At 40.2% G+C, this 24,629-nt stretch overlaps 1 protein-coding gene across 4 annotated transcripts in view; it reads left to right on the top strand.

The window, feature by feature from the left end:
* LOC134794877 (multidrug resistance protein homolog 49-like) overlaps nt 1-24,629 on the top strand; it is a 167,357-nt gene that overhangs the window by 126,291 nt on the left and 16,437 nt on the right. Inside the window, exons 2-14 of one of the 4 annotated variants that reach the window (XM_063766700.1) lie at nt 13,622-13,792; nt 14,434-14,479; nt 15,388-15,581; nt 16,434-16,578; nt 18,091-18,191; nt 19,046-19,217; nt 20,672-20,796; nt 21,225-21,414; nt 21,728-21,949; nt 22,467-22,708; nt 23,145-23,232; nt 23,508-23,716; nt 24,072-24,247. In XM_063766700.1, the coding sequence (XP_063622770.1) occupies nt 13,638-13,792; nt 14,434-14,479; nt 15,388-15,581; nt 16,434-16,578; nt 18,091-18,191; nt 19,046-19,217; nt 20,672-20,796; nt 21,225-21,414; nt 21,728-21,949; nt 22,467-22,708; nt 23,145-23,232; nt 23,508-23,716; nt 24,072-24,247 (2,065 nt within the window). In that variant the 5' untranslated portion in view covers nt 13,622-13,637. The other 3 variants (XM_063766701.1, XM_063766702.1, XM_063766703.1) reach the window with 3 other exon arrangements.

Here is a 24,629-nt window from a genome sequence, read left to right as displayed (position 1 = left end):
TAATATTATTTATGTGTTGTGTGATACTTTTTCATTCATCAAAATTAGCAAGTTATTTTTGTGATGTCTGTTATGTTCCAATTTTATTTCTGACAAGGTGACACAAAACACACATTAATTATTATTATCACTAGGTAGGTACTTACCTATTAATTACCCATAAAACTATTGTTCTCTTACAGTAGAAAATGTCTCAATGTGTCTTGAATGACAAAAAAGTTTAAAGCTATTTAAATAAAGTTAATACTACTGTTTTAGTTGAAACTGTTAATAAAGTTAATACTTATGATGATGAAGAATTCGTACCTCCTTCAGAAGAGCTAGTTCTAATAACGTAATGTGTCGCTTGTGAGTTTTTTGTTGTTTTTCCGGGTTGGTTTAATTTTGCTACTGGCTGTTTCTAAAGTATTTATAATGTTGTTATTTTGAATTTGAACTTCTGAATGTGTATTTGTGGTATCTCTTCTTGTAAGGTGTCAAAATTACTTCGTAATTCTAAGTTAAACTGATCGTGGTTACAAATAAGAGTGTGTTTCTGTTTAGGTGTTTTGCCTATTTATGAATTAATTGCTTGCGGTGGATTTAAGTCTTAAACTTTATTTTTGCTCTCACGGGTCTGTGATCGGAACTAAATTTAAACCTATTGATGTACCTAATACCTACATAAATAAATATCTAATTAAACTTTTGTCAGATGAAAATATTATTATATAAGTAGTCAATTTCGTGTGTGATATTCCGCCAGGCGAAGTCCAGGTCCAGCGACTTTGAAGTTTTTTTGAGAAAGAAGGAATTACTTATCTACGTTCATGTTTCGACCAAAGGCAAATGGAATAGACCTAGAACTACGGTCGTTTCTGCTGCCAAGGCCATATGTGGTCCAACTATGTATGTGTGCTTGATCTGACTTCACCAAGGACAATGGTCCATGTTTTCTGCTTTTCATCAGTAGATTTATTTAGAGGGTCATAATCTCGTAATACTCTTCAATCTTATCATCGGAATGTGTAGATGTTGATGCGTAGGCTTTGATTGCGGTTAAGGTAGGTATATAGCTTTGGGATTTGGGATATGCTTAACGTCAACACAGCCACCTTGTCGGAGTAATTTGATAATCCGACAATGTTGTCCTGCCACTTCTTTTTGACGAGAAATCGTGTGGGTATCTTCCGCCGGGTAGTTTCAAAGTAGCGCCAATAACAGAAAAACTAACGGAAAAACGTCTGAGGTGGTACGGTCATGTACAGAGGCGTCCTGTAGACTACATGGTTAAGGTAGCGCTCGATATTTCAACGACGAAGGCCACCTGCCACCTGGCTGACGATGGTTCAGCGAAACCTGAAAGACCTCAATATAGACGCCGACGTTGCACTCAATCGTGCAGAATGGAGGAAAAGAACAGGGAAGGCCGACCCCAAGTAAATGACAACAAGGCCTAGCAGGATGATGATGACGTGGGTATCTTCCGCCCGAGGATTCTTGGCACCACTTTTACAGGGTACTTAGCGCCGTAACGAGGAGTCGTACATGTCAAATGAGATTGGGCCATAAGCCCACCATGCTGGTTCAGTGCGGGTTGGTGGAACGCCAGAGGCTTGTTTGGTATTCCACAGGGTGACCACGTGCAGGAGAGGCTGGTTTGGGGTCCGTTACATGACATTCGGGCCCCTTACATCGCATCCCCCAATTATTATCCTCCCCTTTGTTTATTTACTTTGGTAATTTTTGATCGTAAAAATATAGCCAAACAAAACAAGCTAAGAATACTCTAGTTTTAAAGAAAAACTAGTCTTATTTGCTAATTTTTGAAGACTGAAAGCCGCTTACTTTAGTAAATATTAATTAACATCCATGTAAAATGATTCTATTTGCGCTTTTTCTTTGAAATAAACGTTAAGTTATATCAAATAACTGGATATAGTGTCACTGTTCCATAAATTGAATCAATATTGCGAAGTCGTCATGTGACATTAAGCAAAACTAAACGGAATAGTGACATTACAATTTTCTTTTAATTGAATTATCTTAGAAATTAAACAAAAAAAACACAGTTTACTCAAATGACTCACAAGATTAGTTTAAAATCTAACAAAATATAGCAAAAAACTCTTTCTTTTATCTCTAGTACGGCAGTTTTAGACGTTTGAAGATTTCGAAAATTTTAAAGCTCTGTACCCAAAAAACACGTTTTTCGCTTAATGACACTGTGTTTCTCAAGGAGCGATTATGTATCGGGATGACAGATGCGAAGAAAAGTCACGTGATCATTTCCATACATTATTTAAGGTTTCAAATGTTTCAATTGGCGTTTTCTGTTGTGAATCTCGGCCCCAGTTTTTTAAATTTCTCATTTCCTATTGAAAGCCTTCCTTTTGTGCGGAATACCGCTGCATTCACAGAACTGAGTGACCTTTAACCTTTGCGCACAATAACCGAGCGTAAGAGTCAGACCAAGCCGACTCTGCTGTGCATTTGCAATGAAATAGTGTGATAATGTCACCATTAATTATGCAATTGATGTATTTCTATGAACACATATCACTACGTAAAACCTCCCAACTACAGTATGTATCTGAACGAAAAGCAATTGAAGGGATGTTTACAAAAACAACATAACTGCTTAGAGCGGTTGACACTTTTTTAAGAACATTGTTAATCGTTTCAGGTATATCAAACAGTGTAGTCAGTTATGTTGTTTTTGTAAACATCCCTTCAATTACTCAAACCCGTTAATGTTTAGGTCATACTGAGCAACTTTTACTAAGTATGGGACCATAGTCTAATAAAACATGGTCTTCCATTCCCAGAGTGACACGGGGCTACGTCACAACAACATGGCCGCTATATATAGCGCTATCGCATATTATCATATAGCGCTGTCGCATGATGACGTAAGCCCGTGTCAGTTAGGTGACCTAGAAAAGACGGGAATGGAGTACCAGGCGGAGTATATTATTATACCATGGTATGGGACCAACCCCGAAATCGCGAAAAAAATATAATTCGCCCATAGGAAATTTCAACATCAGACCAGCAAAATGTATGAAAAATCCAATGTTTTTTCCGCGTTTTCGGGGTTGGTCCCATAGTAAAAGTTGCTGCTTTTCGTTCAGATACATACTGTATAGTCCTAAGACTCCTAAGCTCCCAACTATGGTCCAAAATTATTATTTTTTTTCGTTCAGATACTGTCTTTTACTGTATTTTTGTAGTTCTAAGGCAAGGTATGTTTATAAATGGAAGAAAAAACTCGGAGTAAACCAAAAGGAACATTGATATTGACATTTAATTTCCTTTCGACCTTGTGGATGGGCCACAAGGTCGAAAGGAAATTAAATGGGTGTATAAAACGCCTTATTTACGATGTTGTCTCAATTTCCCGGTAGATGTCGCCTTTCATTTCGGAAACTAGCTAACGCTTGTATACCGTGGATTTCTTAAGATATTTATTGAAATTTGTATTAAGTGTGATTTGTGTGAGCCAGGCAAATATACGTCAGTTTATTATTAAACTCGGTATTTGTTCTTACTTCCCCTTCGAGACCTTGGTGCAGAATGTACATGGTCCCTCGATCGGATAAGCGAGCGGCTTTTTGGAAGTTCAGTCCAGTGCGGACTCACTTCGTCCCGTGGTTAGACGGGTAAAGTTTCCAGCTACCTGGGATTACTAGCGCCATCTAGCGACGAGTAGCCGAAGCTAAACACGGAAGCGGATACGAGTGGCAGCAGTTTAGAGGTCAAGTGGCGCCATCTAGTACCAGCAACTGGAAAAGAAGTTCAGCGAAGTGTGACGTCACATCAGTTCAGTGAGTTGTGTCAAGTGTGAATCGTGAGTACTTTAAAATTTATTTCAAGAGATTTTCAACCTTGTGAACGATAGTTTATTTTGTGATATCAGTTTATTTTGCTATGGAATTTTGAACTTTATTTACAAGAAGATATTTATTTTGAAGAATTCGATTGTTTACATGGACATAGAAAATATTTGGCTGTAGTTTATATGGAATATTAACTTAGAATAATTTAGTAGAGTAGACACTTAGAATAATTCGGAAAATCCTGTTGGAACGGAGAATCCACGCCCGATTTTCCTCAAAGTGTATTAAAGTTCAAACACTTGTAAAATTTTCAAATATTTTATGTTTTTTTTAAGTGTTTATTTCATAGTATTTTTACAGTGCTATAAATTTCAAATTCAAACTCTGTTTTGCCTAAAGCTATTCATTTGTAAACATCATGGATTCATTACTTAACTTTCAAAATGACTTGTCTAGTCGTATATTCAAGGCGCGAGTTAATTTCAAAAAGTCTCCTAAGGCACGCATAACGGAGCATTTCATAGAGAGTCGGCTAGACACCCTAGAGCAGCTTTGGTCAGAATTCAGACAAGGTCATAAAGAGTTGATGCGTACATATGATTTGGCACTTTTGAAAGCAAAAAGCTATACTGTTGAGGAGACTTATGACAAAACAGAGGATGAATACACAGATTACAGGTGTGAATTGAAAGATGGTTTGGCTGACTTTATAAGTTTTCATTCAAGTCAGTCAAAGGTCACCAATGATGAAAATTCTTTCACTAGGACAAATTCTGTTAAACTGCCTAAATTAACAATTCCTAACTTTTCTGGCAAATATCAAGAGTGGACAACATTTAGGGATTTATTCGTATCAATGATCCACAACAACAACTCTTTAGATAGCGTGCAAAAATTACAATATCTAAAAAGTTATTTGACAGGAGAAGCAGAGCAATTGCTGCGCAACATACCTGTATCAGACTCAAACTATGATCGATGCTGGAGTTTGTTAGAACAACGATACAATAACAAAAAGTATCTGTCACATTGCATCCTTACACGGTTACTGAGTCAAAAGAACGCAGCTTCTGAATCTCCTGCCTTCCTAAAAGATCTATTAGACACGTCAACAGATTGTTTGAGTGCATTGTCTAATTTAGACATTGATGTTTCCACATGGGACACCATAGTTATACATCTGTTGTCACTGAAATTAGATCCAGAGTCACGTAAGCAATGGGAGCTTAATGTAGCAGCTAACTCGGCTTCAGATGCATTGCCTACCTTTGATCAGTTCAAAGAGTTCTTGACCAGCCGGTACAGAGCTTTAGAGTTCATTGAGCCTAGAAACTTCAATAAGGTCACCAGTGCTTACGAGAAACATTCGAGTAGTTCAAGCAAACAAAATGTATTTCACATTGCTAGCGCACCTGTGTTAGCGTGCGAATTTTGTAGAGAGCCTCACAAACTGTGTTTTTGCAAGAAGTTTGCAAACCAGGACTTTGTTAAGAAACGTGAGTTTGTAACAAAAAATAAAATATGTTACAATTGTTTAGGGAGTAATCACACTGTTAGATTTTGCCAAAAAACCACTAGCTGTCGAATTTGTCATAGAAAGCACCATTCCTTGCTTCATTCAAGGGAGGTCCCAACTTTAGCTGCCAATTTAGGGAATGTAGGTCAGGTAGCTGAAGGTGTTTCGGAGGAAGCCACACACGTCACTCCAGAGAACAAACAAACAGAGATCAAGCCGATAGTCAACTGCCATGCGACAGAGATTGCTAAAGAAGAAACGTTGTTACCCACAGCCCTGATAAAGGCTGAGTCGCAGACAGGTGATTATCACTGCCCTCCTAACGAAAAGTGCAATAACTCGAGTTTTGGGTCAAGTTGAGTTATATACATATTCGCGTTGAGCATAACGAGTTCTATATTTTCTTCTTAGACAGTTTTAAGGTATCTGTAACGTAAACATGTTTTTTATTAATCAAAACTGCAATATCTGAAGCAATGACTTGTGATTTACTTATGAAGAACGACATAACTGTAGTTATCGCTCTTATGCTTAGTAAAATTGTGATAACAAATGTTAGTCCAATAACTAATCATAAACGCAATAAGTGAAGTTGTTACACTTATGTTTAGGATTGTCAAAATTTTAATGATCAGTTTATTTAATAACAAGGCAATACAACTAAGTTATTGCATTTATGTTTAGGACGATGGGGCACAGACAGTATAGTTTTACCAATAAAGGTGCAATATGATGGCAAGTTGTCGCATTTATGAGTAGTAAAATGTTCACTGCGGGGCGAAGGGTACGGAATAAGTTTCGATTTTGTGCCATGAGCATCCATCAGTCGCCTTTTTTGTTAGATTTTTTTACCGAATAATATAATTGTCAAAGTAACTGATCGCATAAGAAACACCACGCTGCGCTCTAAAACCCGCATTGCTGACGTAGGCGAAAAAACCGCTAGGCTCAAATGGGACTGGGCCGGTCACGTCTACCGCATGCATCCGGAGAGGTGGGCTAGCTTAGCCACCAGGTGGATGCCGGTAGAGGGACGTGGCCGCGGTAAGCCCAAACGGAAATGGCGAGATGACCTGGACAGCTTCCGGAACAACTGGCCGGAGGAAGCACCAAATCGGGAGTCGTGGAAATTAAGGGGAGAGGCCTTTGCCCAGCAGTGGGACACTCAAATAGGCTAATAAAAAAAAATATAATTGCAATAGTGAGACATGAAAAACTAGTATTATTTACCAGAAGTAGGACTCTAAAAATAAATGTTTATTTTTTTTATTACTTGTGTTATTGTAATATAATCTTTAATAGAAAAAAACCGACTTCTCAAAATAGTTTGAAATGCCATATATACATTATTGGCTGGTATTTAACTGATATAGTAATCCACTTCGTCACCTTTTTCTCGTAGCATATTTCGTTTCTGTAAGGGTCGCAGTTCTAACCTAACCTTACCCACTTTTCTAGTAGCACTTCGTTTCTCTAAGGGTCGCAGTTCTATCCTAACCTAACCCACAAAATCGAAATCGCCAAACTATGCATCGTTGAAGAGTTCTGTTCTAATCATCATCAGCAGTTCCACTTCATCAAATGCGACAGTTTTTAATGTAAACGCTTGATTTTCTGTTGAAAATACAAAAATCTCTATACGTATTTTTTTACCGCCATGCCTTTAAGATTTGAGGAGTTCCCTCGACCTCATGGATCCCATGTTCAGAACTCGAGCTTGACATAAATGTGGCTTAAAAACATAACTTGCTCAATAAACATAACGAAGAGGACAAATCACCACACGTGAACTATGCGTCGTTGAAGAGTTCTGTTCTGATCATCATCAGCAGTTCCACTTCATCAAATGTCACCTTTCTTAATGTATATGCTTGATTTGAGGAGTTCCCTCAATTCCTCATGGATCCCATCATCAGAACTGGGTTTTGCCAAACACGGGACCAATCTGTACATCCAATTAAAAAAAGAATTTTCAAAATCGGTCCTGTAATGACGGAGGTATGGAGTAAAAAAGATAAAAAACATAAAAAAACATACAACCGAATTGATAACCTCCTCCTTTTAGATTTGGAAGTCGGTTAAAAATACACTTTTGCAACAACTATAATAGAAAAAAAAATTAAACACATCGTCTTACTAATTAAAACTGCAATAAGTAAACTACTTATTGTACTTAAGATTCAAGCATACAGTACAGCAGCATACTATAATTGCTTAAAATAATCGTAATATCTTGAATTACTAACGATAAGTGCAATAAGTAGACTACTTATTGCAGTTATGGCTTGTAATTATATCATGTCTGTATTGGACCATCCTAAGCATAAGTGCGTTTGCTCATTTTTTATAGTATAAATAAATAAATAAATAATTATTAGGTACGTACAAATAAACTCAAAAATATTATCTATTTTTTGGTCAAAGTTTCAAGTCAATAGGATGTGTAATATTGGAGATATCAACTAAACAAATTTAAAATCTTTTACCGCGTTTTTCTCGAAAGTAGCTTGACTCTAGTTATTGCACTTTTCGTTAGGAGGGCAGATCAGGTGACACGCGCGTTGATAGATCAATGCTCACAGGCTTCATTTGTTACTGAAGCTGTTGTGAAGGCATTAGGGATAAAGAAATTTCCTATTAAAAGTTCAATCACAGGATTAGGTGGCGAACAGACCTCTGCGGTCCCTAAATATGCAGTAGAGTTGAAAGTTCAATCGCTCACCAATCCCACCTTCAGTATTGCAGTGAAGGCGTATGTTATAAAGAAGATCACTACTTACCTCCCAAGCGAGAAGGTAGTAGCTCCAGAGTGGGCGGTGTTAAAGCAGATCAAGTTGGCCGATCCAACGTATAGTTCACCCAACGAAGTAGATGTTCTGTTGGGAGGCACGGTTTATTGCCATATAATTATGGATGGACTACTGAAAGGTCCAAATGGGTTTCCACTAGCTCAGCGCACCACGCTCGGGTGGATTTTGTCGGGCCCACTAGGTTCGGTGAACGTAAAGGAAACGGAGAATGTTACCGTCTTACACACGCAGGTACTTGAAGAGAAGAAGTATTTCTCCAAGATAAAAAAGAACCTTTAGTTCACTCCAAACAGCTGAATGCAGGAATACGAGAGTGCAAGGATCGTATTGTATCCAAATTCAAGTCACAGAGAGAAAAGAAGAACAGGAACATGGTGAAATCGCCTCTCCTTGCCGATCAAACCTGCAACAATGCAAATGATATAAAAGTTAAAAGGTCACACAATTTAGAAAGAAAGCCTTTAAAGCACATAACTGGATCTACATACAAGCTAAAAGAAACTTTCTACTTACCACATTCCGCAGTTATCAGCAGACGAGCTGCTCCTGAAAATAAAAGTGGATGGTATACTTAATAAATAATGTAGTACTTACCTAGAATTCATCAAAAAAGGAATTTCAGCACTCGGTGAAACCGCCGTTGTTATCGCTGCCTGTAATAAAAGAAAAAAAAAATAGTATCCAAATATGTATATCACAAGCTAGAACAGCAATGCTATGTATAAAGCGAAGTACAACTATTTTTATGCATTTCAAGTATTGTTTATATTTAGAAATATTTTACTTACCATGATCGGTTGTCTTCTCTAATAGAATCTTGTATCCCAGATGATCGTATCTTCAGTTCTTCTAGTAATCTTCAGTTTAAATTAGATCACAACGTAGTTGTCAAAACCTTATAAGTAAATGTAAGGTGAATTAGTAGTAACTGGGGATATTTTAAATTTTTAGTTCTCGTGAGATCAGATTATTATTCCTAGAAAAAACTGGAGTTGAAGATGTCTTTTGAAGAAAGGGAATAATCTGCCTCAATCTTTTTTTGTTTTTTATGAAGCGTGGTTTTTCGGCAGAATTATTCAAAATATTTCTGTTTAGATCAGTGTTGTTTAAAACAATATGAGTTGAGTCCTTAAGTTTGTTAACTTTAGTTCAAAACTGTGTCTTCGCAGTTACAATTCTAAGAAGTTATTAGACAATTAGATAATGTAGATTTTAAGGTGCATTATTATTGTTACTTACTAAGAGTTTATGTTATGGTGTGAAGATTAAAAGTTTATGTTGTGTTTATGCAAATGTGTTAAAGAAAACTGAGCCCACCTTTGATTTGTATTCAGTTCACTTTTGATTCCTTGGTCACTTCATGGTGGGCGGTTATGATGAAGGACATGTCGTCCTTGGTGGGCGGTATGTATAAAACGCCTTATTTACGATGTTGTCTCAATTTCCCGGTAGATGTCGCCTTTCATTTCGGAAACTAGCTAACGCTTGTATACCGTGGATTTCTTAAGATATTTATTGAAATTTGTATTAAGTGTGATTTGTGTGAGCCAGGCAAATATACGTCAGTTTATTATTAAACTCGGTATTTGTTCTTACTTCCCCTTCGAGACCTTGGTGCAGAATGTACAATGGGGGTCGGTTTAGGTGTACAATTTGTAGGTTTTGTGTAACCCGTGCGAAGCCGGGGCGGGTCGCTAGTAACGTTTAATTTTGTTTTGTTCGAGTCGGTGCACAGTATAGATTTAGACCAAGAAAAGTCTGCAGCGATTTTGATAGCCGACGCAGTGCAAGTGTTATTTTGACGTCATAATTTCATAGAAGTTTTACGCATTCTCGCGTTGAATGTCCCGACCGCAATGCGGACGTATGAGGCGCACTTTAATAATCGATGTATTACTTCACCACTTAGCCCGATCAATGGGGTGAGTAACTAATTAATTATCCGCAACAGACCAGACCAGACCAGACCAGTGAAACCTGTGTCGAAACGTAGGTAAATCAAGGTAATTGAATAAAATTCGCGTTAGACCCGTCTATAAATGTGAGTTAATATGTATCCGCAACAGGCTTCTTGCCCGATTCGAACTTTAAGATACGTCAGTTAATAGATCTAGAAACGATATGGATTAGATGTGTCAGTGTAAAAAGTGACGTTTTTGTTCGAAGAAACGTCACATTTGACACTGGCATATTATTTTTAAAAAGAAACAAAACTGCATTCAAAGATTTTTCTTTTTTGTCTTCAATTTCGCTTGTCTAAAAATATTCTTGAGTACTAAATATTCGATTTTATGGATATTTTGTACGACAGACGAGTGTAAGAGGGTCGTTCTACCGTTTCGTGCCGATTTGGTGTCCGAGCCCGCATCAAGCGTTAAAATTATATTTTTTTACAAGTGGTTATTTTTAAAAGGTGAAAGGTGGAATTTAGCTAAACCTAATGATCTATTAAATAAAAATTAAAAACACGCGAAAACTTCATTTCCCTCGCACCTAAAATAGCGTAAAAAATTTAGTGGGGCTCCCATACAATAAATGTGATTTTTTTGCCGTTTTTTGCCTAATGGTACGGAACCCTTCGTGCCGGAGTCTGACTCGCACTTGGCTGGTTTTTTACAATCAACAACTCAAATAGGGAACAAATCAAATTATTTTAGCGAGAGATATGATACTGCCATCCTTATCCCGTAAAGGATTCGTATAGGAGGTGCAACCATAGTACCTAATACTGCTCGCCCTTTCTTAGACTTGGTCAAAGGTGCCTATCCTAGCCTTAAATACTCGAGAATTTGGAACGGGAGCCGCCATGGTCGGGTGGTCTAGGGGTCAGGACCGTAAGCCGATATATTATATAAAAACTCATTGGTTTAAAGAGTACTGTGATATTGTAACCTGATTGACTGGGGTACATAATATAAGGGAGGGTTAGAAACGGCGGCATGTCTGAATAAAATTGCTGTTTCATCGAACTGGCAATTAACTCGGATATTAACCCTTTAATACACGTTGTAGGGCTTTACATGACAAAACACAAATTTATTTAATCATCATCACATCAGTCGAAAGCACGGACCTAGCCGGTAACTAGTGCGAATGAGATACAGTCCTCTAGTTTGATTCCTCTCTTTCAGTGTATTTAAAGCCTGACCAGTAATATATGATCATTGTCAAGAAGCTTCGAGCAACACCGGCTTCCGACACATCGGAAGGGAGGGGCCCAAGCGATATCTCACCGTACAAATCTTTCTGCCATTTTTCGCGGGGGGAAAGGTGCACACAGTCGCACTTCTCACACACTTACATACAAAATCCAATCTGTAATGACGACACAAATACATAGAAAATGACACACGTCAAAGACAAATCTTGCAAACCTCGATCTCTTTTTGTGTACGGACGAGTGACAAGTGTCACAACACGCACACTAACACATTTTCGTTGAAGTATGTTATTGTATTCTGAGAGATGAGAAGTCGGATTTGTCGCTCGACCGATCCGCAATTTGTACTGAGCGAGCAAAATCGATAAATCCAACAATTACATGAGACTAAAATATAATAATTGTGTTTGAATGTAATTAAACGTATGATATGTAAAAAAAAATACATGTGAAATGTAACACTTTCTTTTTGTAAATTTGATGTCCCCGACCTCTTTTTATAACAAAAAACCGAGCAAACAGGCATTTTCGTGCAGCAGTGTTCACGCGCGCGTCTGGACTCGGTCTAGTGAAAAATCCAAGTGCAACTAGTTTTATTACCCGCGCTAGATTAGATTGACGCGCTAATCTTGTACCTCGGCAGAGGGGAAATAGTGCGAATGCCGCCTCCCTTCCGTGTTGCTCGAAGTCAAGAGGGCGTTGTTATTCTCATGTATAGGGTGACAGTTCGGTATAGTATGAAAAATTTTGTTCCAATGAAATTCCGCAACATGGCTCGTGATCAATGATCATATATTACTGGTCAGGCTTTAAAATTCTACGATCAGCTTCAACTACCCTGTTCGGTGATAACGCTGATAAGGGTCAATTTTGATTAGCAAAAAAAGTGACAGTAAGCTAACAGTTTTGCTGACTGCACATCCGTGTTAGCATCATCATCATCGTCACAAAATGGCGAAGGCCAAATAATATATTGGTTCCCATATATTGAGCATATATTCCACGACTCTTTTCTTTTCACACAGACTCTACTTAGAGTCGGACCAAAAAAAGTCTGCAGCGGATTTGATAGTCCACGCAGTGCAAGTGTCATTTATACGTCATAATTTCATAGAAGTTTGACGTTTAATATAACACTTGCACTGCGTGGGCTATCAAATCCGCTGCAGACTACGGGTCTGACTCTATAACATATATTATATCTAATCTATGCTCTACTTCTCTTCTACAACAGTAACTCTTTACTACCTATATACCAACTCTCTAAGTAAATACCTTTCAGCAGCTGTCAAATAATCTGTCATCAATATTGTTGTCATGCCGCATCAATATCAAAACTAAAACATGCTCAGTATTGGTGGTAATTTAATCTTGAATGTTTGCATTATTAGTTATGAGATACAGCAGAATAGCAAATGCATTGAAAAGGATTTATCATATTTACTAGGTATCCTAGGAAAACCCGTTAAGGTACCTACGCCTTTATTTATTTATATTTTTGGGTCAGGCTACAATACCCATATTATAAACACGTTAAGGACAAGGTGTAGGAAACCAGCATAGAATATTTTTTGTTGGAAAGACCATCATATCGTATGTACTTTACATAATATATTAGGTACCTACTATACACTTATACAGGGTGGCCAACAAATAAGTGCGTTCCCGTTGCCAGGGAGGTTTTGGGATTATACTGAGCAAGTTTTACTATGGGACCAACCCCGAAATCGTAGAAAAAAATTTGGCTTTTCATACATACCTATTGGCTGGTCCATTTTCTATGGGAAGGAAATTTTTTTTTTTGGTGATTTCGGCGTTGGTCCCATAGTAAAGGTTGCTCAGTGTAATCCCAAAACCTCCCTGGCAACGGGAATGCGCTTATTTTTTGGCCACTCTGTATCATGCAGAAAGAAAATAGGGCTACCTTGGGTCACCGACTTTCATACATAGAATAAGGAACTCGAACACCAAATTCTATCGAAAATAAAATCGACAGCAAAATAAAAATCAGCCATGGAAATGTCCGCTCAATAGCCGGGTCCACACAGAGCGAGCACACGCGCGCGAGGCAATTTCCTCGCGTACAAAATGGCCAGTGTAAATAGACGCCTCGCGCGCGCCGCCTCGGCCGAGGCACGTGGCTGTTTTGTGCGCAATTTCCTTGTAGGGTTACCAGATGTTAAAAATTTTCCTTTATTATATAAACCCCAACCAAATTAAATGATCCCGAATTTGTATCTGGTAACCCTACTCGCGCGTATGCTCGCTCTGTGTGGACCCGGCTAATGACAGTGACTAAAATTGCGTATTGTTACAGAGCGGTTGACCCGAGAATGAAACGCGATGATTCTTTAAGGAGCATCAGACGATACTCGGGCCAGCGGCGGACGAGCGCGCAGGGGCCCGCACTCGGCAGCGGCTGGCGACAGAACTCGCTTACTATCAGTGCTCTCGCCCAGCAGAACGCTTACTTGACTGAAAAGCTACAGTGAGTAACAGAGGAAGAGGAGGGAGAGGGTTTATTCTAAGCTTAATAGCATCGTTCGCACACGTTTCGCGCATTTATTTCACATTGAGCACTCGTTATAATCACAATACAATACAATATTATACGAGTATAAACCTCTATCAAGGAAAATACTACAGAAAACAGAGAATACACCAGTCTCACTCTTCATTTTACTGTTTTTTGTTTGGTGTCATCCTGTCTTCTTCTTCAATTTAAGAGGCATCCTCTTGTCGGTCCATTTCTCCCTCTCGTATGCCATATCCCTGACCTCTTGATACGACACCAGCTTTTTCTTTTATTTGGTCTACATAGCTACGCCTTGGTCTGCTCCTGTCTCTCTTTTCTTTTATCTTGCCTTCTATGATGGTTTTAAAGGAGTTGTCGTACCGTATCAAATGTCCAATAATTTTTCCCCGTCTGTTGTTGATGGTGTTCAGTATCATCCTCTTTTCTTTCCGTCTACGTAATACCTCTTCGTTCGTTATCTTCTCCGTCCATTTTATACCTTCCATACGCTTGCAACACCATATTTCGAAAGCTTCCAAAAGTTTCCGGTCTCTCTCTGGGTCATATATAGTCCAGTCTTCTGGTGTAATTGTAACTATTTTTATTGTTTTCAGAGAAGAAGAACCGGAATACGGTGAAGCAACATCTTTTTCGCAATTAGTAAGTATTTATTCAAAAGATTGCAATAATAAGAGGATTTAGAATAGGTACTTACTGCTGGGACTACCTAGATGGTGTACTGTAGTGCGTCGGAGATGTTTGCCCAAACGATTGATAGGTCACGCGATTATGCGAAAAAAAAATCACATCGCTAATAGGACGCGTCTTGAAATCCACATGTGGCTTTAAGGGGCCCACAGATTACCAGTTCGCCGGACGATATCAGCCTGTCAGTTAATCGCAAAAGGTAACAGGGAACTGGTAATCTGTGGGCCCCTTTAGTGGTACAATTGCCATTCGCACAGCATTCTTAAAATGACCTACTTACTTACTTTTGTTATATTGTTGTTAACATTGCTTGCCAGTCCACCTGCGACCAAGAGCATTAATGTCACTTTCGAAACGTCGGGACAAACCAATACCTATGCTTAGATCATTAAGAAAATTTTACGATTTAACTCATGTATTTTTTTTTGTTACTTGCGCGACATGTTCCAGAGAGTCTAGATCTCCATTTTCAAGCGCTAACAGTGCATGGTCAGGCTAGCAGCGCGCCGCGTACTGTCGCCGAGAGATTAAAAAAATACGTTTAATAATAACGTTTAAGCATTTTTGTACTGAATATGCTTGTGCCGCACAATGCGCTTAGTTTGACCAAAGACCATCTTTTCGAGCGATGGCGCCATACCTTTGGCCTATGCTCAAATAGATGGCGACAATTTTTGATATTTGACAAATTTAAGACATATCAATGAAATAATAAGGATCAAAGTCAAATGGCGTTCTAAAAGTTTTAACCATGTGTCGAAAGACGGCAGTCAATTTACTTTGACAATACGCTTATACTAAATCCTCTTTGGTTTGACTCACGACAGTTTAAATTCGACAATATGCTTTTCTTTTTAAAGTTCAGATTCGCGAAACCATGGGAGCTATTCCTCCTCTTCATAGGCATCATCATGGCGACCCTGAACGGCTTGTCCGTGCCGGTTGGCGTCATAGTGTACGGCGAGTTCACGTCGCTGCTCATCGACCGGACCGTCATGACCGGCACGTCGACCGCCACGTGGTCTATTGCGCTCTTCGGCGGTGGACGAATCCTGTAAGTTGTTTACCTGAACGGGTCACTGTGGAACGACGCCATACAATACAATACATTCACCAATAAAAATTGCTATCTTACGTACATGTGGTTGGACATGAGAATTTTCTATTGATATTTGAATAACTTTTTATTGTCCTAACAAAAATCTAAGAAATTTAGTAAGGATCTTCGGAATCTGTCCACGACTGGGTGGGAGGGTTTTGTCATCACCATAAAGAGTTATCATCGAAAAAACTGAAGTTTCTTCTGTCCAACCGCGAGTATGGAGACCTTCCACAGTGCGGCTTGTGGGTGCCGATCGGCGTCATCGTTTTTCTGTATACCCAAAAATCATTATCATTACCAGTCATTCCACCTTTAATTTTTCCTTACTGTCCATCCAGTAGGGCTAATATGGTCGGCTCTTTATCATTTGTCACTATGCCTGTCACGTTCTAACAAATATGTAAGTGCGAAAGTGACGCATGACATGACAGGTGATAGAAATGCGACCATGATCAGGGGTACGAAACTCCTGACTTCGGCCAAACTCGGCTCCGCTCGGCTCAGCATTGCTCCGAGCAATTATTAGGGTTGGCACCACTTGACTTCCTTTTGCGTGCACGACCACAGATAAGATAATCACTTGAATTTTGACAACCCTAAATAGCCGAAAGGGATAGTGCCATATATTAGAAAAGGAAAGCATGATTCGACCCTGAACCGCTGTCAAACTTCGGTTTTGTAGGAAGTTTCCTTTCTGTACGGTAGTACTATTATTTATTCTGTGCCATGATACCGCTGCAGGTCTTAAATTTTATTTATTCTAAGCGCCTGATAAAATATAATAGCAAAGTTGTTGATCAACAGCACGAATGCGAGTCCTGAAGAGAACCGCAAGGCGCTGATCGAGGACTCTCAGGCGTTCGGCATCGGGTGCGCTACGTTCGCGTTACTACAGTTCGTCGTGGCGGCTATAAGCGTCGATCTTTTTAATTACGTGGCGCTGAAACAGGTCAGCTCTTTTTACGCTTCTTCTTCTCCTTCAGGTGCCTCTCCAAAGACTCCAACTAGTGAAGGTTAGCAGTCAGCTCCGCATATTTTAGTTTGTCCTTGGCGAGGCGAAAGATCTTTTCGCGTCTTTCTACACACTTCTGCGTGTATTTATAGTAACACCAGCCACTGAAAGTGGGGTGGGTACATGTTGTATAGGTCACGAGCAACTTTTACTATGGGTCCAACCCCGAAATCACGATAAAAAATAGACTCTCCCATACATTATGGCTGGCTGATGTTGATATAAATTTCGGAGTCAATTTTTTTATCGCTATTTCGGGGTTGGTCCCGTAGTAAAAGTCGCTCAGTATGACCTATTATACAACGTGTACCCACCCCACTTTCAGTGGCTGGTGTAATACGTTGTACATACAATATATATACCTGTGCTTCAAATTTTGTAACTTTAATTTGAACCACTTCCCGGTGTCTGATTCAGTTGAAATTTGGAGTAGATATATACTACCGTAATTCCGATGACAATGCAATAACATGCTAACTAGAGCTATCTGATGACGTAGTAGGATGATAACCAGAGGAACTCCTCGACGTAAAACAAAAACACATCGAGTTTAGGCTCATTAGGAAGCTCTCGAGAAGTACAGTCAGCAATAAAAGTGTGTCACAATGTTTTTGTCAGTACCTTGTTTGGTGAAGCCATAATGTCTCCTCTACACGATGGGCCATCATACTGACCCACTAAGATGGGCCAGCATGTAGAGAGGGTAGTGGTGTCTGATGGCTTATGGCGCGGCGGGATGGCGATGGGATGGCCGCAATGTCGGTTTTTCGTTCGCAGTTTCGCACATCAAATGGCTCTTTGACGACCGGTCTGGCCTAGTGGGTAGTGACCCTGCCTATGAAGCCGATGGTCCCGGGTTCGAATCCCGGTAAGGGCATTTATTTGTATGATGATACAGATATTTGTTCCTGAGTCATGGTTGTTTTCTATGTATTTAAGTACTTATTTATACAATATTATATATATCGTTGTCTGAGTACCCACAACACAAGCCTTCTTGAGCTTACCGTGGGGCTTAGTCAATTTGTGTAAGAATGTCCCTATAATATTTATTTATTTATTTATTTATTTAATGGCTCTTCTACACGATGGGCCAGCGCCGGCCACTCCAAGGGACGCAGCCATGCGGTAGAATGAGATAGCAATATCACTTGCTCCCTCTAACGTATAAATGCGTCCCTTGGAGTGGCGGGCGCTGGCTCATCGAGTAGAGGAGCCAAAAGGTAGTGCGACAGCGATGGTGCGTAGGCATCTATTACACGTGGCCCATTCCATAGTGCGTGCTCTCAACCATCGCATGGCCAACCCGCTGGTCCAGCGGTGGGCCATCGTGTAGAGCAGCCATTAAACAAGACTTAATGTATACCTACGTATATTTTCTTTGTGCGCTGATTCTTGTCTCATAATGGACACTGTGGCTGTATGTATCTTAGTTACCTGTGTTTCCAGATTGTCAGAGTGAAGGAGAAATTCCTACGGGCTGTACTTCGCCAAGATATATCTTGGTATGACTTGAATACGACCATGAACTTTGCAACCAAAGTATCAGAGTAAGTTACCTATATAAATGTTAAATATAAATATTAGACTTTGCGGATCATATCTCACTGTAGGTATATTTTGTTTTAATCATCACATAATCAAATTATTTCAGTAAAAAATGTGGCTTTCCAACAAAGAAGGGTCCTTATGCTTCATGTGCATTGTGCAAAAAGGACCTTTCGATCAGAATAGTTATACTTTTTTTTAATAATGTTACTAATTCATACGAATTAACTAGGTATAAATAGTTTTACTTTTAAAATACTAAGCCCTAGGTTTATAATTTAGTATTTTTGTTTATGTCTAAATATATTTAATTTGATTAATTATTTGCCGTTTTAAATATGAATGCCGGATAGGTCTGTGCCTTCGATGCCTAACCTGTCAAAGTAAAGTCGTAAGTGTGCAAGCCAGTAGAGGTATATTATGTAAAGTTAAAGTAACTTAATTAAATTATATTATTATTATTGGGTATTTGCTACACCCTATTCAGGGTCCCTGCGATACCTTAAGAAATATATAAATACTACCCTAAAATGTACCATCAGGCCTTCTCTCATGCACGAGAGGGCTTGGGCTATAATCCCCACGCTAGCCCAATGCGGATTGGGGACTTCACATACACCTTTGAATTTCTTCGCAGATGTATGCAGGTTTCCTCACGATGTTTTCCTTCACCGAAAAGCTAGTGGTAATTATCAAACGATGTTTCGTACATAAGTTCCGAAAAACTCATTGGTACGAGCACTACGAGCCAGCATTTGAACCCGTGACCTCCGGATTGGAAGTCGGGCTTCATATCCACTCGGCCACCACTGCTTCTGACCACTGATATTGACTTACCTATTCGTAAATTATTTAGCGATGTAGAGAAATACCGCGACGGCATCGGCGAGAAGATTCCCATGCTGGTGTACCTGGTGATGTCTTTTGTCACCGCCATCATCATCTCGCTGTTCTACGGGTGGGAACTGACCCTCGTGGTGCTGTCCTGCACACCCATCATCATTGTCACCACGGCGGTGGTCGCCAAGGTTGGTAACTGAGGTGTACCTGGTGATGTCTTTCGTCACCGCCATCATCATCTCGCTGTTCTACGGGTGGGAGCTGACCCTCGTGGTGCTGTCCTGCACACCCATCATCATTGTCACCACGGCGGTGGTCGCCAAAGTTGGTAACTGAGGTGTACCTGGTGATGTCGTTCGTCACCGCCATCATCATCTCGCTGTTCTACGGCTGGGAGCTGACCCTCATGGTGCTGTCCTGCACACCCATCATCATTGTCACCACGGCGGTGGTCGCCAAGGTTGGTAACTGAGGTGTACCTGGTGATGTCGTTCGTCACCGCCATCATCATCTCGCTGTTCTACAGGTGGGAGCTGACCCTCGTGGTGCTGTCCTGCACACCCATCATCATTGTCACAACGGCGGTGGTCGCCAAGGTTGGTAACTGATCGTAAACCTCACTGTAAATTCTTAAAGACTATAGTGTTATGAGCGTTTCTTTTATTTTTTGCCATTTCTATATATTGTGACCTTTTTTGCCGCTTTTGTGTTATTTCTACTCAGAATCACGAGCTCTTTTGATCCTAATGGGATAAAAAAATGTCCCAGAGTTTTTTTCCTATTGTACCCATTGTTTACCATTACCCCATATTATACTTCGTATGGCGGTAACAAAAAGGAAAGTTAGAAAAGTGTATGGAAATTTTAGGACACTTTTTTTCTCCTATAAGGATGAAAAGGCCTCGCGAACCTGACTAGAAATAACACAAGTGGCAAAAAAGGTCACAATATATAAAAATGGCAAAAAATAAAAGAATGAATGAATGCGTGTGCCGAATTCCCGCAGCGGGATGGAAATAAAATGGCCACGTCTGCCAGCCTCCATTTTGCACATTTTGCCACGTCTGGCAGGGGTTGGGCGGGTCGACACACCATCCCCCAATTAAACACGGAATTATGAAATTTCTATAAGCCAAAAAGTTTGTTGACGATACTGACCAACAGCCTATCCTTGTCTAACGATCTCGCATTGTTATATGTTAGAGCAGAGAAGAATCAATTTTTGGCACTCAATTTTCTATTAAGAAAGAGCACCTAAAAATGTCCCGCAGTGGGACACTGGCAGACGAGCCGATATTCCTTCCTGGCAGCAGCGGGAGAACACGGTATACGGCACAGATATGTGCAAAATGGCGTCTGCCATACGAAGGGTTAAACAAGGGCAAATGTTTTAAAATTCTAATTTCAACGGCCACGAACTTACTATGATGATGACGATGATGATGATGATGCATTACTGTTATCCCTCATTAGGGACATAGGGCTCGCAGAAGAATCCTCCATTTGTCACGATCTTGAGCGGTATCTTCCAGCTCTTTCCAGCCGAGTCCAGTTGAGTCTCTTTCTCAACGAACTTACTATGGTGGTATAAAACAATAGGACAAACTATCTTTTGCTATAACATTTCTATGTACTTCCGCAGGTCCAATCGTCCCTGACGACGCAAGAGTTGAAAGCCTACAGTGTGGCTGGTGTTATTGCCGAAGAGGTGCTTTCGGCCATTCGGACCGTCGTCGCTTTCGGGGGCGAAGCCAAGGAAATAAAAAGGCATGTTGTTAACTTTCATCCATCCACCCATCATTGACATCAAATAGTATAGACACACAGACTCAAACAAAATTCGCCGGAAATATGTCTCGTCGTGTCACTCGGAATGATAAAAAAACTGAGTGTCACTATATGGGGCGCCCTGGAGCGCCATTTGCGAGTAAGCCAGGGTCAAAGTATGGATTAAATTTTTTTCTTATCGAGATAGGTTATCGATAATCGATATGTTACGCAACCAATAAGGGTACGTAGTTCCAGAGACAGTCCATATGTGGCGCTGTAATTTGTGATGTGATGTGATTTGATGACGCCATAAGAAGCACACGTTGTTCGGACTCTTAACTCCCTCAAGATCCTTTGACCTCCGGCCACGTGACATCAGACTCTTTGGTTTTAATAATTTAATCCAAGAAAGATACATTTTCCAGATATGAGGTTCTCCTCGAACCAGCCAAAAAAACGGGAATGAGGAAAGGCATGTGGTCTGGCATCGGCAGCGGGGTCATGTGGCTGATCATATACGCCACCTACGCCCTCTCGTTCTGGTATGGCGTGTGGCTGATATTAGCGAGCAGGCTAGAACCGACGCCGACGTACACGCCTGCCGTGTTGATGATAGTAAGTAGATCGTTTCCACACAGTTTTTCGAAACACACATTTTTTCATCAAAGCGCGAGGAAAATACTAACTGTAAAACATTACAAATCAAACCCAAATGAACGCTATTAAATAATTATCATTCAAAATCATCACTTAAAAGTAACGTCCACCAGTTAAAATGGAGAAACAAATCAAAATTTATATTGCGTAATATGTATTAAATGCAACTTTATCAGTTTTTGGAGTGTCAAGACTCAAGAGAGCCTTTACCATTAGTGTGGTAAAATTAATTTAGGTACTTTAGTTTTGTAGCTTTCTTTTTTGCTTCTAGATATTCTTCAGTATTCTCCAAGGCGCTCAGAACGTGGGTCTGACCTCGCCCCACCTGGAAGCCATCTCGACCGCCCGTTCCTCTGCCGGCTCCATTTTCGAAGTCCTGGACAGAAAGCCGGTCATAGACAGTCTCTCTACTGAAGGCGATAAACCTGAGCTGGGTGGGGACTTGGAACTGAAAGATGTATATTTTAGGTACCCCGCAAGATCTGACGTCAGTGTAAGTTATTAAGTTAACCTATTGTTGTAGCTTTATATATTTAAAATATTTTTTGATAGCTGATTGACTGATGTACCATCGCCCACACTGTTAACTGTACACCGGTGGACTTTATGCCTTTTGTAATAAGGTCCATCGACGTACAGTTAGGAGTGTTGCTGTTTGTACACAAATGAATAATATAGCAGTAACCTTAATGATTTGATTTCCTCTAGTCTAAATTATCTTTCCTTTTATCTATGTATAAGTACAGTACCGTCTTTACCATAAGGGCACACGGGGCCCGTGCCCAGGGGGGCCTTCAGGGGGCCCCGAAGGACAGACAGTAACAGTACCTATATTTGATTACCCATAATAAGTAGAAGATCATAGTAGATGTTAGTTTAATTAGCTTGCTTTACTTTCCAAAAAGGGCCCCAAATTCATATGTGCCCAGGTGCCCCAGCATAGTTTAAGACTGCCCTGTATGTATATAGTTATTCCCACCACAAATAACCTCAAAAACCCCCTGTACCAGGTCCTCAACGGGATCAACCTAAAGATCAACCCGAACGAGACCGTAGCGCTCGTCGGGTCCAGCGGCTGCGGCAAATCCACGGTCCTGCAGCTTCTCCAGCGGATGTACGACCCCGACGCAGGGTCCGTCACGGCTTCGGGACATGACCTCAGGAATATCAACGTGAGGCACCTGAGGGACCATATCGCTGTGGTGGGACAGGAGCCGGTGCTGTTTGCGGGTACTATTATGGAGAATATAAGGTTAGATATTCCAGAATTTTGTAACTGAAAGAGGGACAAATATTGGTTTGCCATATTATTAACGTCTTGAACTTAGTGGAACGTGCGAGGCCGAAGACCGAGATGTAGGACAGCAGAGGCCTATTGCGAAAAAAACAAAATTGAAATTTCTTTATCCGCCTTTCTATCGCTCGAATAAGCAAAAGCGTTTAATTCCCGGTAGATCCTCGGATACAAATCAGTTGTTAAAAGTGTGTTCAAAATTTCCTGTACGAGTACATTTTGGGTCAGTATTTAACGACAGCACCTAGCGTCAATGTTTACTTGCTGGTTTAATGTACGGGTTAATTGGCATTATCAGATGAAAATTGACAGCGCCAGCAAACTGTCCACAAGAACCAGACTGTAGCGGGCATAAGGCGATTTCCTTCTTTTTTACCGTCAAATTCATTTCCAGGATGAGTAACCCCTCGTGTACGGACCAGGAAATATACGTCGCTGCAAAACAAGCATACTGCCATGCTTTTATCAAGAAACTGCCGGACGTAAGTCTCACTACTCTTACTACGCATGCATTCCTTCGCTCCAATTATAAGAGTTTCTATAGGTTTCAAATTAATATTAGTGCCTCTCCATTAATAAAAGGAGGTACCTAATTGGTGAGCATTAATCGTTGAGAAATTCTCGGTTTTACCTATCTTTATCCACAGCGTCATATTACCGAGTTATGATATCTATAGGTACATATATCATTTTTAAGTTACTATTCCTATCTTGATCATTTATTCCTTTTGACTGTTTAACAATTTCCTATTAACAGGGCTACAACACACTAATCGGCGAAAGAGGCGCCCAGCTATCCGGAGGCCAGAAGCAAAGGATAGCCATAGCCAGGGCGCTAGTGCGGAGGCCTAAGATCCTGCTACTGGACGAGGCCACGTCGGCGCTGGACTCGCACAGCGAGGCCAAGGTCCAGCGCGCGCTGGACGCCGCGGCGCATGGCCGGACCACCGTTATGGTCAGCCACAGGTACCTAATTTTCGGCGAAGGTAGGCAGTTGTCCGGAGAAATAGAGGAAAGTCGGGCTTTATTATGTAGTTACTTACTTTAGGTTAGTTTAGGTTAATTACTTTTTTACAAAAATAATATTCTACGTTATAAAATACTGGGAGAACTTATTTTTTTGTGAATAAGAAACAAACAGTCTTATAAAACAGATAAGTATATAAAGTAACATCTTTCTAGTAATAGACCTATAGTTAAACTATCGAAGTGTTATCGAAATTTATATATATATACGTATACGGTGGTTAGCTTGTTTTAAACTAGAGTGGTAAAAGTACATATAAGTATTAGTTATTGACCAGTGTTCATTTGCACACAGATTGGCGACCGTCCTGAACGCGCACCGCATCGTATTTATCGACAAAGGCGAGGTGGTGGAGGAAGGCACCCACGAAGAACTGTTGAAGCTGAAGGGCCGGTATTACCAGCTGGTACTCATGAACGAGCCTAGTATGGCTGGTGCTGAGGATCACACTGGAAAGGAACCGGGGAAACGTAAGTTAAGGCAGGACACACCAGATGGCGTAGCTGAGATGACAATTATACATTGTTGACAAACGCAAAACGAAAAGAAAAACATTTTGGATAATAGGAAAGTCTTGTGATTAATTTCATACTTTATTGAAATGAATGAATGACGAATGAAATACATTTTATTCGTGGCAGTCAAAAACATACTACAAAAGCAGAGAACCAGAACATTAAGCGCGTATCACGAAATGGACCCAATTCAGCATATTATTAGCTAACTAAGCTGGCGCTGGTCTTCCGCAGGGGCCATGGGATGGGGGTTAAGTTTCGATTGGCGTTTTCAATAATTGTCATCTAGGCTACGCCCAGTGGTCTTCTGATCCAGAGAGAAAACTAGGCCTCTATT

Source organism: Cydia splendana, chromosome 11, assembly GCF_910591565.1.
Source record: "Cydia splendana chromosome 11, ilCydSple1.2, whole genome shotgun sequence".
Lineage (NCBI taxonomy): Eukaryota > Metazoa > Arthropoda > Insecta > Lepidoptera > Tortricidae > Cydia > Cydia splendana.
This window is presented reverse-complemented; position numbering and strand designations above follow the sequence as displayed.